At 43.0% G+C, this 14,514-nt stretch overlaps 1 protein-coding gene across 1 annotated transcript in view; it reads right to left on the bottom strand.

The window, feature by feature from the left end:
- The window catches only part of Helz (helicase with zinc finger), a 142,115-nt gene that overhangs the window by 13,961 nt on the left and 113,640 nt on the right, over window positions 1–14,514 (bottom strand). The window contains exons 25-28 of the mRNA XM_050164283.1: window positions 13,747–13,826; window positions 9,296–9,911; window positions 8,656–8,890; window positions 6,623–7,139 (exon numbers count right to left, since the gene is read on the bottom strand). Coding sequence (XP_050020240.1) covers window positions 6,623–7,139; window positions 8,656–8,890; window positions 9,296–9,911; window positions 13,747–13,826 — 1,448 coding nt within the window. The remainder of the gene's footprint in view (window positions 1–6,622; window positions 7,140–8,655; window positions 8,891–9,295; window positions 9,912–13,746; window positions 13,827–14,514) is intronic.

Here is a 14,514-nt window from a genome sequence, read left to right as displayed (position 1 = left end):
AACATGCTTTCTCTCTGAAGGACCAAAATGACCACAATTAAGACACCAGTTTTATAAAAAGAATGTCAGAGAAGGCTTGCTCACTCCTTAGCACTGAGAAATTCATTGCTTATTGTGAATTTCTGAGATTTGGGGCCATCTGAATATTCAAAGACTTAGCAGCTAGAATGAAATGGATTTCCAGAATGGGAGAGTTGCTCCTCCCCTCCCCACAAAAAGGGAAATTTTTAGATGACTGAAAATGTAATTCTTTGCCCCAAGAACATTTGCTGTAGTCGTTCCTTGTTTCCTCCATGTTCCTGTCAGGCATGCATCTCAACTTCATTAACAGGAGCTCGTAAGCAGCTTGGTGCCTCAGGTGCCTTTAAAAATAAGTTGCCTATGGGACTGAACGAGCATGTGATCAAACTGGACCCTCTGAATGTGGCTGACAATTGGGGACGGCAGAGAAGCCAATGACAATGGCACTGGGATTTGTCTCTACTGCATGTACTGGCTTTTTGGGATCCTAGTCTATTTGGATGCACACCTTCCTAAGCCTGGAAGGAGGGGGGAGGGCCTTGGACTTCCCACAGGGCAGGGGTACCCTGCCCTCTCTTTAGGACTGAAGGGAGAGAGGAGGAGGGTGAATGGGGGAAGAGGGTGAATGGGGGAGTGGGAGGGAAATGGGAGGGGAGGAAGTGGAAATTTTTAATATTATTTATAAAACAATAAAAATAAACAAACCACACACACACACACACAAAGTTGCCAGGAGTTGGTTGGTGAGGTGGCTCAGAAAGTAAAGGTGCTTGCTGCCAAGCCTGATAACCTGAGTTTGATAACAGAACCCACAGAGGATGACTCCAGCAGGCTGTCCTCCAGGCCAAAACTCTCTCCCTCCCTCTCTGAACCCTCCCCATACAGAAATAAATAACTTACATGTGATTTAAAAAAATTAAAGAAAGTAGGCCTGTTGACACAGGCCTGTAATCCCAGTTCTTCAAGAGGCTAAGGCAGGAGGATGGAAAGTTCAAGCCCTACCTGGCTATAGACAGCAAGTTCAACAACAGTCTGTATAATTTAGTAAGACCCTCTCTTAAAATGAAAACAAACAGGGCTGGGGATATAGCTGAGAGGGGCAGTGTTTTGTCTAGTATGCATGAGACTCTAGATTCAATTCCCAGTAACTCAGTAATGATGATAATAAAGGAGGTAAAATAAATGACTTCTGGGGATAGAGAGATGGCTCACTGGTTAAGAGTACGTGTTGCTCTTCCAGAGGACCATGGTTTAATTCCCAGCATCCACAGGGTGGCTCACAAGCATCTACAACTCCAGTTCCAGGGAACCGGCACTTTCTTCTGGCTTCCTTAGGCACCAAGCATAGATATGATGCACATACATACACACAGGCAACCACTCACAAACATAAAACAAAAATCAATAAATCCTTTTTAAAATGTTCAATGTTGCCTTTAAACCCAGCCCTCAGGAGGCAGAGGCAGGCCAGCTTGGTCTATCGAGCTACTTCCAGGACCAGCTTCAAAGCTACACAGAGAAACCCTGTCTCAAAAAAAAAAAAGTTCCATGTTGATACATGTTGAACTATGATATCATTATATCAGTAAACATATGAAACATATGATCACTATTTTTAATTTTTGCTGCTAGTATTTCTTTCTAAATATCAGAATGTAATGCTAACATTTCAAGTACAATTTAATATATGGACTCGAAAAAAATGATTACTAAGTTTATGTAAAAATTGCTAGTCTCGAAAATCAAAAAAATTGCTATTGTCAATTTAAATAAAATTTTTAATTTGCTTGCTACTCTAAAACATATCTATAATGTTTAAGTTAGCAAATCCTTAAATATGGATGTGTATAAATAAATAACTGGGGGAAAGGTTAGCATATTAATTAAAGTCCTATATTCATAATTATGCTTCCAAAGCTAATCACCAAGGAAAAGCTAAGTGCTCTAGTGGGAATTCCAGGTCACATTACCTACAGTGCCAGGAGCTTTAATTAAAGCCCAACATCTCATCTCAGTGATTAGCTTTGATGCTCAGGCAATGAATGGAGGTCTATCTTATCAATCGTTGATCACTAATACTTAGATTAGGAGGTTTGCTATACACATTATTTACTCAGCCAAAACGACAGCAGTGTTTCCAGTTGGTTACACAACACAAATCACAAGCTATCAATGAGAAGAGGTGAAACCTATCAACGCTTTGTCAATATGAGACTCCTCCATTATAATATTTGGCTCTAAGGGACAAGGATGGCTGGAGAACGTAGTGAAATCCAAACTAAATAATGCAAAAAATACAGGTGGTAGAGAGAAAAATGAAAGTAAGGAAATTGTTCAAAAGCTAGGACAAGAAATATTCCAAGGCAGAGCCACTGCAGAGGCAGAGGCCATCTCTAATGCTGACTGACAGAGCTGATCAGAATGAGCAGCAGCCCAGGAGCATTGCCCGCTTCGCCACAGCCTCACTCCCCCAACCAGAGAACCCGGCCCTTAGTCTTCTGCATGCTAAGCAAGAGCTCAACCACCAGTCACACCCCCAGCCGGGACCCAATCTCTAATGAGGCTTTTATGATAACATCATCACTGCAGACAAAAATGTGCAATTTCAGAAACCGATTCTGATTGGAACAGTGACAATTTGAAAAGAATCTTTCATTTTCTCCATTTATTTCTTTAATCGGACTATTTCCGAGTAAAGCACATCTGATATGGGAGCTGTGCCTTGTGCCAGCCTCAGCACCACAAACTCCGTGCTAAATGGAAGTTTTTATCTTGACAAATCTACAGCCACTTAAGGAGAATGAGGAGCTATCTTTTAAGATGGAATGCCTGAAAGCGTTGATGCAAGAAGCTTGCATTCACAACACTGAACAGAGCATAAAACAGAACAACCTTATCCCACGGGAACCAGAAATGAAGACACTACAGAATTTTTAAAGAGAAACACACAAAATCTTAGGGGAGTGAGTAGAGAGAATACCATTTCCTAAGAGGAAACTGGAAAAATCTCCAGGGATAAAATCCCTTTAATTTAAGCTCTATGCTTAGTATAATTCAAATAGAAATCTAAAGGGGGTTTTAAAGGTATGTAAGGAAGAGAAAGAGATGACAAAGCCATTTTCAACTTCTACTAGTAGGAAAACCACAGAGTGGCCTCCTTCCTAGAGAAAGACGACAAACAAGACAGCACATGGGCTTCACTCTACCCCTTAAGACTGCATGTTAGTTCATAACACTGAACCTCATTTAAGTTAGGAGCATCATCTGGAACAGAACAGAGGAGCTGGAGGAGAAAATGATCAGAAAGTGATTTCAATACAGAACACACTGAAGAATGGCTTGCTTCTCAGGTTTGAGGTCATACAGTTACCATGCAAAATGAGCATTTTCACACAAATTCAGCCTTCAAATTTTTTTAAGTTTTGTGTATGTGTGCAAGTCTACATGAATAAATGTGAACCACGAGCATACATGAGCCTGCAGAGGCCAGAGGAGAATATCAGATCCCCAGGAGCTGGAGATACAGGCCGTTGTGAACAACAGTGTGGGTGCTGGGAACCAAACCCTGGTCCTTTGCAAGAACAGTAAATGCTCTTAATTACTGAGTCATCTCTCAGTCTTGAAAAACTCTTAATCGAGCCAAAATCACCAGAAATAGAGTCCTCAGAGGCCCCAAAGCTAAGAATGGATTTCTGTTGATTGCATTCTGTTGCCAGCTGACACTGGAGCAGAATACAATGCTATATAAAGAATCTGTCATTTAACAGGGAAGCTACTTCTAGTTAGTGATAATACCACAGCTAGTGACAGTATGAAGACACTTAGCTAAATATCTGGAGGGAAATTAAACCATGATCTCAAACATGCACTAGTATTTGAAGTCAAATTGGTGGAATTCATTCATCTATTGCCAGCTAAGAATGGTCAGGGCCTGCCCCTGGAAAAGACAGCCCCTTGTGTGGCCCAGCCTCATCTACAGAGCCAAAGGCCACCCACAGCTTCCACTGAATTTGGAGTAAAGAAGGAAAACCAGTGAAGTTCAGTCTTAGTTATGCAATGAGAATTACTCTCAGAACTGCAAAGGGCTGTAAAGACAGGGTCCCATTCAGAGTGCCCTGACCTTGGGGAAAGGCGACTGGATGGGGTAGTGGAAGGCACAATACGATGGGGGGCACAGCAGTTTCCAGTTTCCATGGCAGTCACTCAATTCCCCTAGGTTAACCCACCACATATTCTAATCTAAGGCCACCAGGAAAAGCCAAATATAATGCTATGGTAGCTATTTTTATTTAGTGAAATTAGGTGTTTTTCTGGCTTCTGTATGTTTTATATTGGCCATGCATTTCATTTTTCCAAAGAAAATAAAAATTATAGCTGAGTATTTGTGGTACATGCTTGTAATCTCAGCACTAAGGAGGCGGAGGCAGCAGGATGACCACAGTTTAAGGCCAGCTTGAACTACATAGCAAAATCTGGTCTAAAAGGTAAATATAAAACCAAAAACCTAGTCAAACAAAATTTGAAGGAAAAAATTCTCTCCATTCAAAGTAACTGTTAGACTAACCCGTGAGTGTTTTCATCCCATCAGATGACTCTGCCACGTTTCTGGCAATAAAAGAATCCACAGTGGGGAAGAAAGTAACTTTCTTTGTATTGTTAAAGAAATCATTTTAAAAGGTTGGAAACAAACAGTGAAAACATATGCCATTCACTGTGTGAGATGATTCATGCAAAGTAATTCTGAACGCACAGAACTTACCCTAATGCGTTGAAAATGTCAAAATCTACAATGTGGTAAAAATAATATTTTCCTTGTCAAAGAATTTCTTCAATTGCTGCAAGTTAGTCATCACTCACGAACCTAGTGTCAGAAGCAAGATGACCAAGTGTTTTTGCAAAGCAAAAGAACTCACTGACAACTGGAGGCACGTATTTATAACACTTGCAGTGACACAAAAATACCAAACACTGAAAGCGACAGTGTACAAAGAACTTAAATTCCAAAATCAAGGACCACTTAAAAAGATCAGTGATTCAAGTAGGTGATTCAGTAGGAAGTGTTACTAATCAAAGTATAAACAGTGAAGCCTTGTGAGAAGAGGGACACAGTCCCCACCAACTGTGCCAGCAGCACACCCTGGTGCCAAAGTCTTCTCTTCCATAGAGATGACAACAATACTGTCAAATGCGGCAAACAACTCTTTGGGCTAGGAAACTAAAAACTAGCAGTTTCCACGAGAACATCCAGTCAAGAAAGCCTCAGCAGTTTATAAAATCATCAGTTCTGTGGTCTTGCAAAGGTGTTCTTCAGCTCTGTGGCAGCCCTGGAAATAAGCCCTGCCCAGGTGCCAGGGGAAGCAGAACAGGCCTCATCATACTCACACAACTATAATTTGCTTTGAGGTCTCACGACTCAGGAAGACTACATCCAAAGATCTGTGTTATCTAGGTGTGGTACTTCACGCCTACAATCCCAGACACAAAGTAGGATGATATTGGCTCAAGGATGGCTTGAGGTTGCAGTGAGACCCTGTCTCAAAGAAAGACGTTTTAATCGTGTTTCACAACTGCACACCAGGTATGGCGGTACATGCCTGTAATCTAAGTGCATAAGAGGGCAAGACCAGCCTGAGCTACGTACTAAGACTTTATCTCAAACAAACAAAACTCCATTTATGCTGTTTTAAAAAGATATGATAACTCACAGTCACTCCCTTTACAGAGTTTTCTCCTTAGTCACTGTGAGCTCACTGGGAAGAGCTAGACAATGATAAGCTACACATTATACAATTTTGGAAATTTGTTATGCTTTTGTTTTTGTATGTACACGTTTTGCCTACATGTGGCCACAGAATCCAAAAGAAGCATCTGATTCCATGGAACTGGAGTTACAATTGAGTCACCATGTGGGTGTTGGGAACTGGATCCAGGGGCCTCTGGAAGAGGAGCACCTAGAATACTTAACTGCTGAGCCATCTCTCCAACCCCATTTTGAAAGTCTTTCCCCTGGAATCACTACAGGCTTCATGCCATCGACTGCTGCTGACCTCGATGCAAGAGTCCTGCCGTGAAAGCCGAGTTTATCTCCAGATGCTTACTCAGCAGCCAGGCTTAGGCTAACTGGCAAGATGCTGTGATGTTTGGAAACTGCTCTGACTGGGTACCCACTGCTTCATGAATAACATCCCACTAAAACCTCAGGATGGCAGGAGGGAGAACTGGTGCTTGGAAATGACCACTCACTAGAAAAACTGGCATCTTTAGCAAGTACTAGTCACCAAAATAAACCTAATGAAAAGATAAGCCACTAAGGTCCATGTCCCCAGAGTGGAAAGGCGAACACAATTCAGATATTAGTGTTCTCAGAGGTCAGACGTGCGGAAAAGCAATTTAAACTACTTTCAAGAGGCTTTATGTTTCAACAGTACCACACAAAATATGAACCAGCACAAAAAGATAAACATTAATTTTTTTCCAAGAAAAGGTTATTGTTTAAAGATATCCTATCTGAGAAGATCTCCTTTCATCCAATAGGTAGATAGCAGCAGTGTTTGTTCACTGCCCGCTGATCCCAAACAGAAGACCACTGAAAGGCATTTACCTCTTCTAGGCTGGGGAGCGAAGAAGAAGATACTGTGCGAGATGACAGTGGGTGAAATGGCTCTTGACCAATAGCGTGTTGATGGTTCTGTATGTGTATAAAAGGGTTCTGTGGTGGCCTGGGAGGCAATGGAGGTAGGCCATAGGGAAAGCCCGGCCCTATTAAGTGATTCTGTTGCAAGTTAGCAAAATTCCATGCTCCTTCAGGAGCCAGGTATTTCAGGGGAGGTGGAGCAAGGTGTTCAGATGGCAGTGAAAAGGGGGAGCTGAAGAGCTGAGGTGGGAGGCGTTGTGGGAATGCTGGGCTGTTGGCTACTTCAATGTCTCTGCTGTTGTCGTTACAGTTAGAAAAGTGGCTACTGCGGTCTGTGCTGGAAGGGGGAGACGGGACTGCTGGTGGGCTTCTAGTCTGAACTTGTCTGTATTGCAAAAGTCTTGATTGAGGCGGTGGCATTTCAGCTAGCTCTCGAGTGTCACCTTGATCACGATGAGACAGCTCTCTGAGTAAGTCCTGAAACCTACACGAAAACAAGAAAATATGAGGGAGAAACGCCATTGCATTAAGAAGAGCAGAGTCAGCCATGTGTGATTTCATACCAAATCACAATATCTAACTAGGGATGCCATTAATCCCAAACTAAGTACTGATACTCAGCAGATACTAAACTGGAAATGCTCAATAAAGATGTCAATCCTGTTTTTTACCTTTGCCTCAACATGAAAACTGGAAGTGATAGAATGCTACCACAGGCCAGGGAGATAGCTCAGCAGGTATAGATGCTGGCCACCAATTAGCTGACAGTCCAAGCTAATCCCTGGAAGACATATGATAGAAGAACCAACTCCCCATAGGCTGCCCTCTGGCCCCCATATTCATACAAACACAAATGTACACACCCATACACATACTCCTGTACACACATATACACACACTCCTGTACACACATATACACACACTCCTGTACACACATATACACACACTCCTGTACACACACATACACACACTCCTGTACATACACATACACACCCTCCTGTACACACACATATACACTCCTGTACACACACATGTACACACTCCTGTACGCACACATACACACACTCCTGTACATACACATACACATACACTCCTGTACACACACATACACACACTCCTGTACACACACATACACACACTCCTGTACGCACCCACACACACTCCTATACACACACATACACACATTCCTGTACACACACATACACACCCATACATCCGGCAATAAAAATAAATAACTAAGAGGCTGAAGAGACAGCCCACCAGTTAAGAACACTTGTGTTCTTATAGAGGACCCAGGTTCAGGTCTCAGCATCCATGTGGTAGCTCACAGCCACCGGTACCTCCAGTTCTAGGATTCAAGGCCCTCTCTGGCTTCCTTAGGCACCAGGCATGCACACGGTACACACACTATACATACAGGCAAAATACTCATACACATGAAACAAAAAAAATCAAAATCAATTAATTAAAAAAAGTTGTATATTTTAAAAATAGAAATAAATGCTAAAAAAAAATAAGAAGAAAGAAGCTTTAAGGGCCACAATAACAGGGTTTTCCAGAGAGGATGAGGAGGCAGCACACAGCAGCCATATGATGCTGACCACAAATACGCTGAATCCTCAGAGTGCCGAAGCTCCAGGAAGTCTGATAAAAAGTTAATCATAAACTTGCAATCTTTAAGTTTTAGCCACAAATTTACTTCTGTCCTCATTATTCTTTTATTTACTAAGTAGGCAAACAAACAAGATACACAGTCCCAGGAATGGTTTGTTTCTTTTGATAACAGACCATAAGTCAAGGAGCTAAAGTCATAGATCACTAGGCCCAGATTTGTACAAGAGTGATGTCTAATTCTCCATATTGTAGAGTCAATGGAGAGAACTTTGTAGTATCCACCAACAAGGCCAACAGTGGATTTATTTGAGACCGTGTTCCAATTGAAAACTAAAGGGCAGAAAACTCGGGTCCCGTTCAGGGCTGGCCCTGGGCTGCTGGAGTACCTCGAGAACGTTGTCTCCACTTCATCGTCAACTCTGCTGGCCAGTTTCCACTCTGCCCTCACTGGTGGCTGGTGGAGGCCAATGGGTGGCTGGGGAAGATGCGGGAGGTGAGGATGGGGATGGTGTGGATACGGAATGCTGCCCTGGCTGAGATAGGCATGGTGCTCACTCCACTGCTGTAGCCGCGCCTGCTGCTGCCTCAGTGTCTCCAGAGCTACACTTCCATGTACTCGATCTGCAGAAAGAGGCAGGTGGGAAAAGCTGGTTTAGTCCATTTGGGGCTCCAAGTAAATTTTGTACAAAGACCTTTACACCCAGATTTTTCTCCACAAAGGCAAAGAAATAGCTATAATTCCATTGGGTAAAAGTAATATCCTAAATTTGCCAGAGCCCAGAGCTATGGTGTTGACTCTCTCTCCTTCATGATGGTGCAAATGATGTCACCTGGATACTTAGTATACACCTATGTACATATAATACTTGAAGCCAAATTTTATAATACCAATTGGCTGGGTTTTCTGGAATTATTTGGAGACATGAATCAATCTTGACCTAGAGTTAATACTATACAGGACACACCATGTTCAGCAAATAACCTGGGGACTCTTTTCACATGTGACATTATGACAGGCAAGCTTACCCAAAGCTTCTCCTATAGGCAATCCTGGGGAGTTCTCATCAACAAAGTTGTTCAGAGGTGACGCTAGGATGGGACCAGGCTGTGTGATGGCTCTCAGTGGACTGTGACCGTCAGGAAGCACGGGAGATGTCTGCTGCTCGGGAACCACAGCCTCTGCAGCTGGAGGAGACTGTGGTCGGTGAGCAACTACATTATTGAAAAATGCATTGGTGGGCCCCGCCTGAAATGCAGGAGAGAGTTGAGGAGGTGGCTGCGGGGCCTGTGGAGGTGCCTGGCTTTGCTGCTGGACCACCTGATTTGGCTGAGGTGCCACCTGATTTGGCTGGGGTGCCACCTGATTTGGCTGGGGTGCCACCTGATTTGGCTGGTCAGGCAAATTATTCTGTTGCTGATTTAACAAGGTATGCTGCTGAGGAATAGGAAATGGTGGTCTGGGTAGCTGAGGAAGTGGATGAAAATGGCGGGTAGGGATTGCATACTGTGTGTGTGGTGCAGGAAGAGGAAGATTTATGTGTCTTGGGTTGAGATTATCTTTTCGAGGAAATTTGGTATTGGAATAAACAACGCTGGGACGAGATTCAGGGCTTCTGTTCTGTGGATTTGATTCCAAATCAACCTAGAGGAGAAAAAGAAAAAAACAAGAAACATTTTTAACTGCAAAAAACCGAGTTGGGTGACTTTTCATCCTTTCCCAAGCATACCCCACTTAAAGGCTATAATATGCTCTTATCAGTAGCAGTGGGAGGCCTGACGTGCAGAATCAATCACCTTTGACAATCAAAGAGAATATTCTTATAAATTAAAAAAGATGACAGAGGAAACAGCATATTAAATTTGAGTCTGAAGGAAAGCCGCTGCCATTTTATTAGAATGGCCACTCTAATTCCTACTATACTATTTTCAATTTCACACTTTCTTCCTTAGAAAGAGAACCGTTAATTTCCTTCTGATATAAATCAACAAAATGTGCTCTCTCCCTCTGATTTTATTGTTTTTATATATCCAATCTACTTCTCCAAACAAATCAACATTAATAAAAACTGTGTCTCTGGCAACTTCCAAATAAACAGACAGATGCCATGTCACGGGTATGGTTGCTGACTTATGTCCACTACATAGTCTGACATTCTTTCTCTTAACACTCGTAGAGGGCCTACTAAGTGCACCGTGTCTGAGTCTGAAAATTAAAAAGCAACAGTAAGATTCAGTATATACCCTCAAGAGCTTAGAGCAGAAGCTACCCTCGGCCCAGCCACTCTAGCTCCAGTGCCCTGAACCTGTGTAAATCGGGTCTTCTCAGAACATAGAAGGTCAATCATTTACATGTTATCCATGGCTCCTTTCGCACTGCAGTGGCAGAGCTGAACAGCTGCAACACACACTGTGTGAACATGAAGCCTGAGATTTATGTCTAACCCTTTGCAAAAACAGCCTGCCAATCACTAGTCTAGAGCCCAGCAGAGGCTCTGTGTAAACACACGAGACATTGGAAAGAGGGGTCACATGAGGGCTAAGAAAAGTAAAGAAGCCTTCAGAAAAGCAGGCTCCAGGGAGAGAAGAACATTCTAACAAACAGAGGGGAAACAGCACAGCAGATGTGGGATACATATTTTCTGTTCATAGAGCTAGAACTTTCTTCTTTACATGTTAGCTTCCCCTTCTTGACATCAATCACACAGACCCTGGCTGACTCAATACTGAGCGCAAACATCAAGTTTGATGCCATTGAGCTTTGGAGAACCACCGGGAAAAGGGTTTGAAATTAAAAAGCATGCTTGTCTTGAAATGTAGGTTTGCTGTAAGTGTTGACAATGTGGAAACAAAAACGATATGTAATGTTGTAAAATGACACCTTCTCTTTCCCAGCTGTTAAACCACTCCACAAACTGTTCTGTGTTACCTTGCAAGTTTCAGTGCTGAAATGGTCAGTGAGAACTGCAGGGTGCTTGTTTAGTCAAAGTCTATACACTACACAGGGTGCCGATCACTCCCCAAGAAAACAGACCGAGTAGCCTGGTTCCTACTTTGCACTAGGAGTACTGACCAGGCCACTGCAATGCCAATCGTACACCGAGAGCCATCACATCTCTCACCACTTGGCTCTGGGTCCTTGGGATTGCTAGGTGTGTAAGTGATCCGAAAACCAAGTGTTCTGGTCTTCCTAAGCAGTTGCTGTGCCTCTTGTCCACATCTCAGAACCTAACCGAGGTTCCTCATAAAAAAATATTTCCTCATACAACTCATACTCTTGAGGATGGTGAAGTTACATTAGCTAGGGACACAATTCTCTCCAAAAGACACTGCTGATGTGCACACTCTGAGCACACACACAAGGCTATGGTTACATGCCATGGTTGTTTGTGGCTCAGTTGCTGTTTTAATTTCTCCATCACTCGTGACTCTGACACAGTCAGGAAGCTCATGACCACAATACTCTATGACTCTGAAGTGAGAAGGAGCTGCGGAGAAAGTGAGCTTGTGTGTGTTTCAGAAGGGTGTGCAGGAGAATAAATGGCACTTCAGGACCCGTCAGTGGAAGCACCAGTGGCATACACAGTGGGAGGCAGCTTAGTTTCAAGTGCCATCCAAATCAGAATCAAGATAGCCAGTGCCAGTCATGTCACTGCTTTTAAATTTGCTATAAATCTTCTGTTAGAAAAGAAGGCTACCTGGCAGCCATGTTTCTGTTTCTCTACATCCTGATGCTTTGCTACGGAGCCCAGGAAACATATGCAAGGAACTCTGAGCTCTGTTTAATTCAGTGCCTCAGTATTAAGAGGCATATGACATGAAGGAGCTGAGTGACAGTGGTAGACGCAGGCTGCTTCAGACCCATTATCAGGTTTACTTTCACATCCTCTGACTCAATCAGGAAGTCTCCTGGCTGCCTCACTTACAGCATGGCTCCTCCTATGACACGCCCTCCACCTCTGGCCTCTGTCAGTCAGAGATGTTCCTGGGACACTTGTGAGAGGTAGAGAACAGCTGCTTGGGCAGAGGTTGGAGATCCAAACTGGAAGTCTTTCTTATGATGTGGGCACTTAAAGACACACTCAGACTAGTTTATAGCCACCAACCTTAGACTCAAAGAGAAGCGGGACCACATAGAACTCTGGGAAGTCACAACTTGAGGGCTAGGGTCATGAGAAGGGAATGTATTTAAAAAAAAAAAATCCAGAAGGAGTTGTAGGAAAAGAAATGTTGTGTTAAAGAAAATAATAGAAGTAAGACAACCAAATGGCAAACACCAAAGAAACATGAGCTGTGGTTGAGACAGTGAGCAGAGCTCTTGAACTGTGTGGGTTAAGGTACGGCACCAGGAGGTGAAGGTTAAATGCACCTTTCTTTCCTCACTCTTCTGCTATGGTTGTGTGGTGCTGAGCACTTAACCTCAGATCTCGTGTGTGCTGGACACACACTACCGCTGTGCTACATCTCAGGAGAAAGCGTCTTTAGAAAGTCCGCCAGCCAGTGTTCGCACGCAAGGCTAGCATGTGAGTAACGGCATGACAAGCAGAGTGGGAAGAATGGGCAGGTGGGAAGTGGGAAGAGTCTGCACAGCGGAGAAGGCTGATAACTCGGAGTCAGAGAGGTGACTGGATGAGGACAGGACACAGTAAACTCAAGAGGACTTCATCTAAGGCTGTAGACAAGAAAGGCTCAAGGATACATGAAAAGCAAGTTATCTGTTGCCATCAATTAGCAGGGCACAACCTTGGTAGTGGTGCATCTAGAGCAGTCACTGCACCGTGAGGTAACAGGCTTGAGAAAACCCACTGAGGAGCCAGGACAAAGCTGAGCACTGCATAAGAAAGAAGGGGCCAAGTCTCGCTGAAATGAAAACACACAGCTTCTAGCCACACTACATCAACCAATAACTTGGTCTTCTCTAATTTGTGCCAGCACAGAAGCAGGAAGAGTAAACAAGTGGGCAGACACAAAGTTAAGGATCTGCACAGTGGGTGTGGTGGAAAAGGTCAGGCACTGAGGGGAATCACTGTCACAGTCCCACCGAGGCTAAAGTCACTGCCAATGAGACATCTGTAGCTCTGTCTTCATACAGTTAGGAGCTCTTGCTATTCTTGCAGAGGACCCAAACTCAATTCCTAGCACCCACACAGTGGCTCACAACCATCTCTAACTCCAGTCCCAGGAGCTCTATGGCCTCATCCAAACTCCACAGGCACACATGTAGACACATACATATATGTAGCCAAAACACTTATACACATAAAATAGAATAAATATTTAAATTTTTTAAAGAGAAAATCTGAAGAAATATTTACATGCAAAGAAAATAACTCAGTGAAAGACAACAGAAGAAAGGTGACATGCCCTACTAAATTATTCTAAAACAGAAAGCATAACAGAGCCATGGGAAGCAGAGCTGCTTTGGGCCAATGAGACCTTCCCCACCAGAACCACACACTCAGCTGATGTGAGCAGCATACCTGTTTGAGCTCTGTAGGCTTTTTCTCTGGTGTTCGGATCTTATTAATTTCAGGTCCAGGGTTACTTGTATCAGTTTTACCTAAGAAAATATTTTTAAATCCTTATAAATTATCTCCAATAAACATGACATTTCCAGTCACTATTCAACACTAGACAAAGCAGAATAGTTTAAAGATTATTCATTCATTCTTATAGCCTTATATGCTACCGTGTGCATGCTAGACCTCTACTGTCCTTACGCTACCGTGTGCATGCTAGACCTCCATTGTCAGAACTGCAGCTTTTCTGTGAAAAAGAAAAAGTTATACATGAAAAATGGCAGGGAAAAGCTTCACAAAGGAGAAACAACCTGAAAACAGCAAATAAAAAAGAAAATGGTCCACTCTCCAAGATTTACAGTCTTTCTTTAAAGAAAAAAAAAAAAAACTAGACACATAAAAGGTCTTGGTATTCCTGCCTGTTTACAAAGGCTCAACACTTTGTTCATTTGCAAATGCAATTAAGTAAAAATCTAAATGATGTATCAATTCAACTTCCTGAAGGAATTTAAGTTGACTGTTAGGCTTAGACCTAAAAGCTTCCTGAAAGCCCACATGTAAAGTGGCTTGTTCTCAGTGTGTGCTACAGGGAAAAGTAAACCTTAGGATGTGGAGAGTAAAGAACAGCAGCAGGCATTGGGGCTCCAACCTTTCTTTTTGGCTTCTGTTTTCCTATTCCCATGAACCGAACACAACTCCTCTATCACACAGGCCCACAGCAATGGGACA

This window comes from Alexandromys fortis, unplaced genomic scaffold (assembly GCF_014885135.2).
Source record: "Alexandromys fortis isolate MF-2015 unplaced genomic scaffold, M_Fortis_MF-2015_v1.1 scaffold_156, whole genome shotgun sequence".
Lineage (NCBI taxonomy): Eukaryota > Metazoa > Chordata > Mammalia > Rodentia > Cricetidae > Alexandromys > Alexandromys fortis.
Note: the sequence above shows the minus strand (reverse complement) of the source record. Positions and strands in the feature narration are given on the sequence as shown.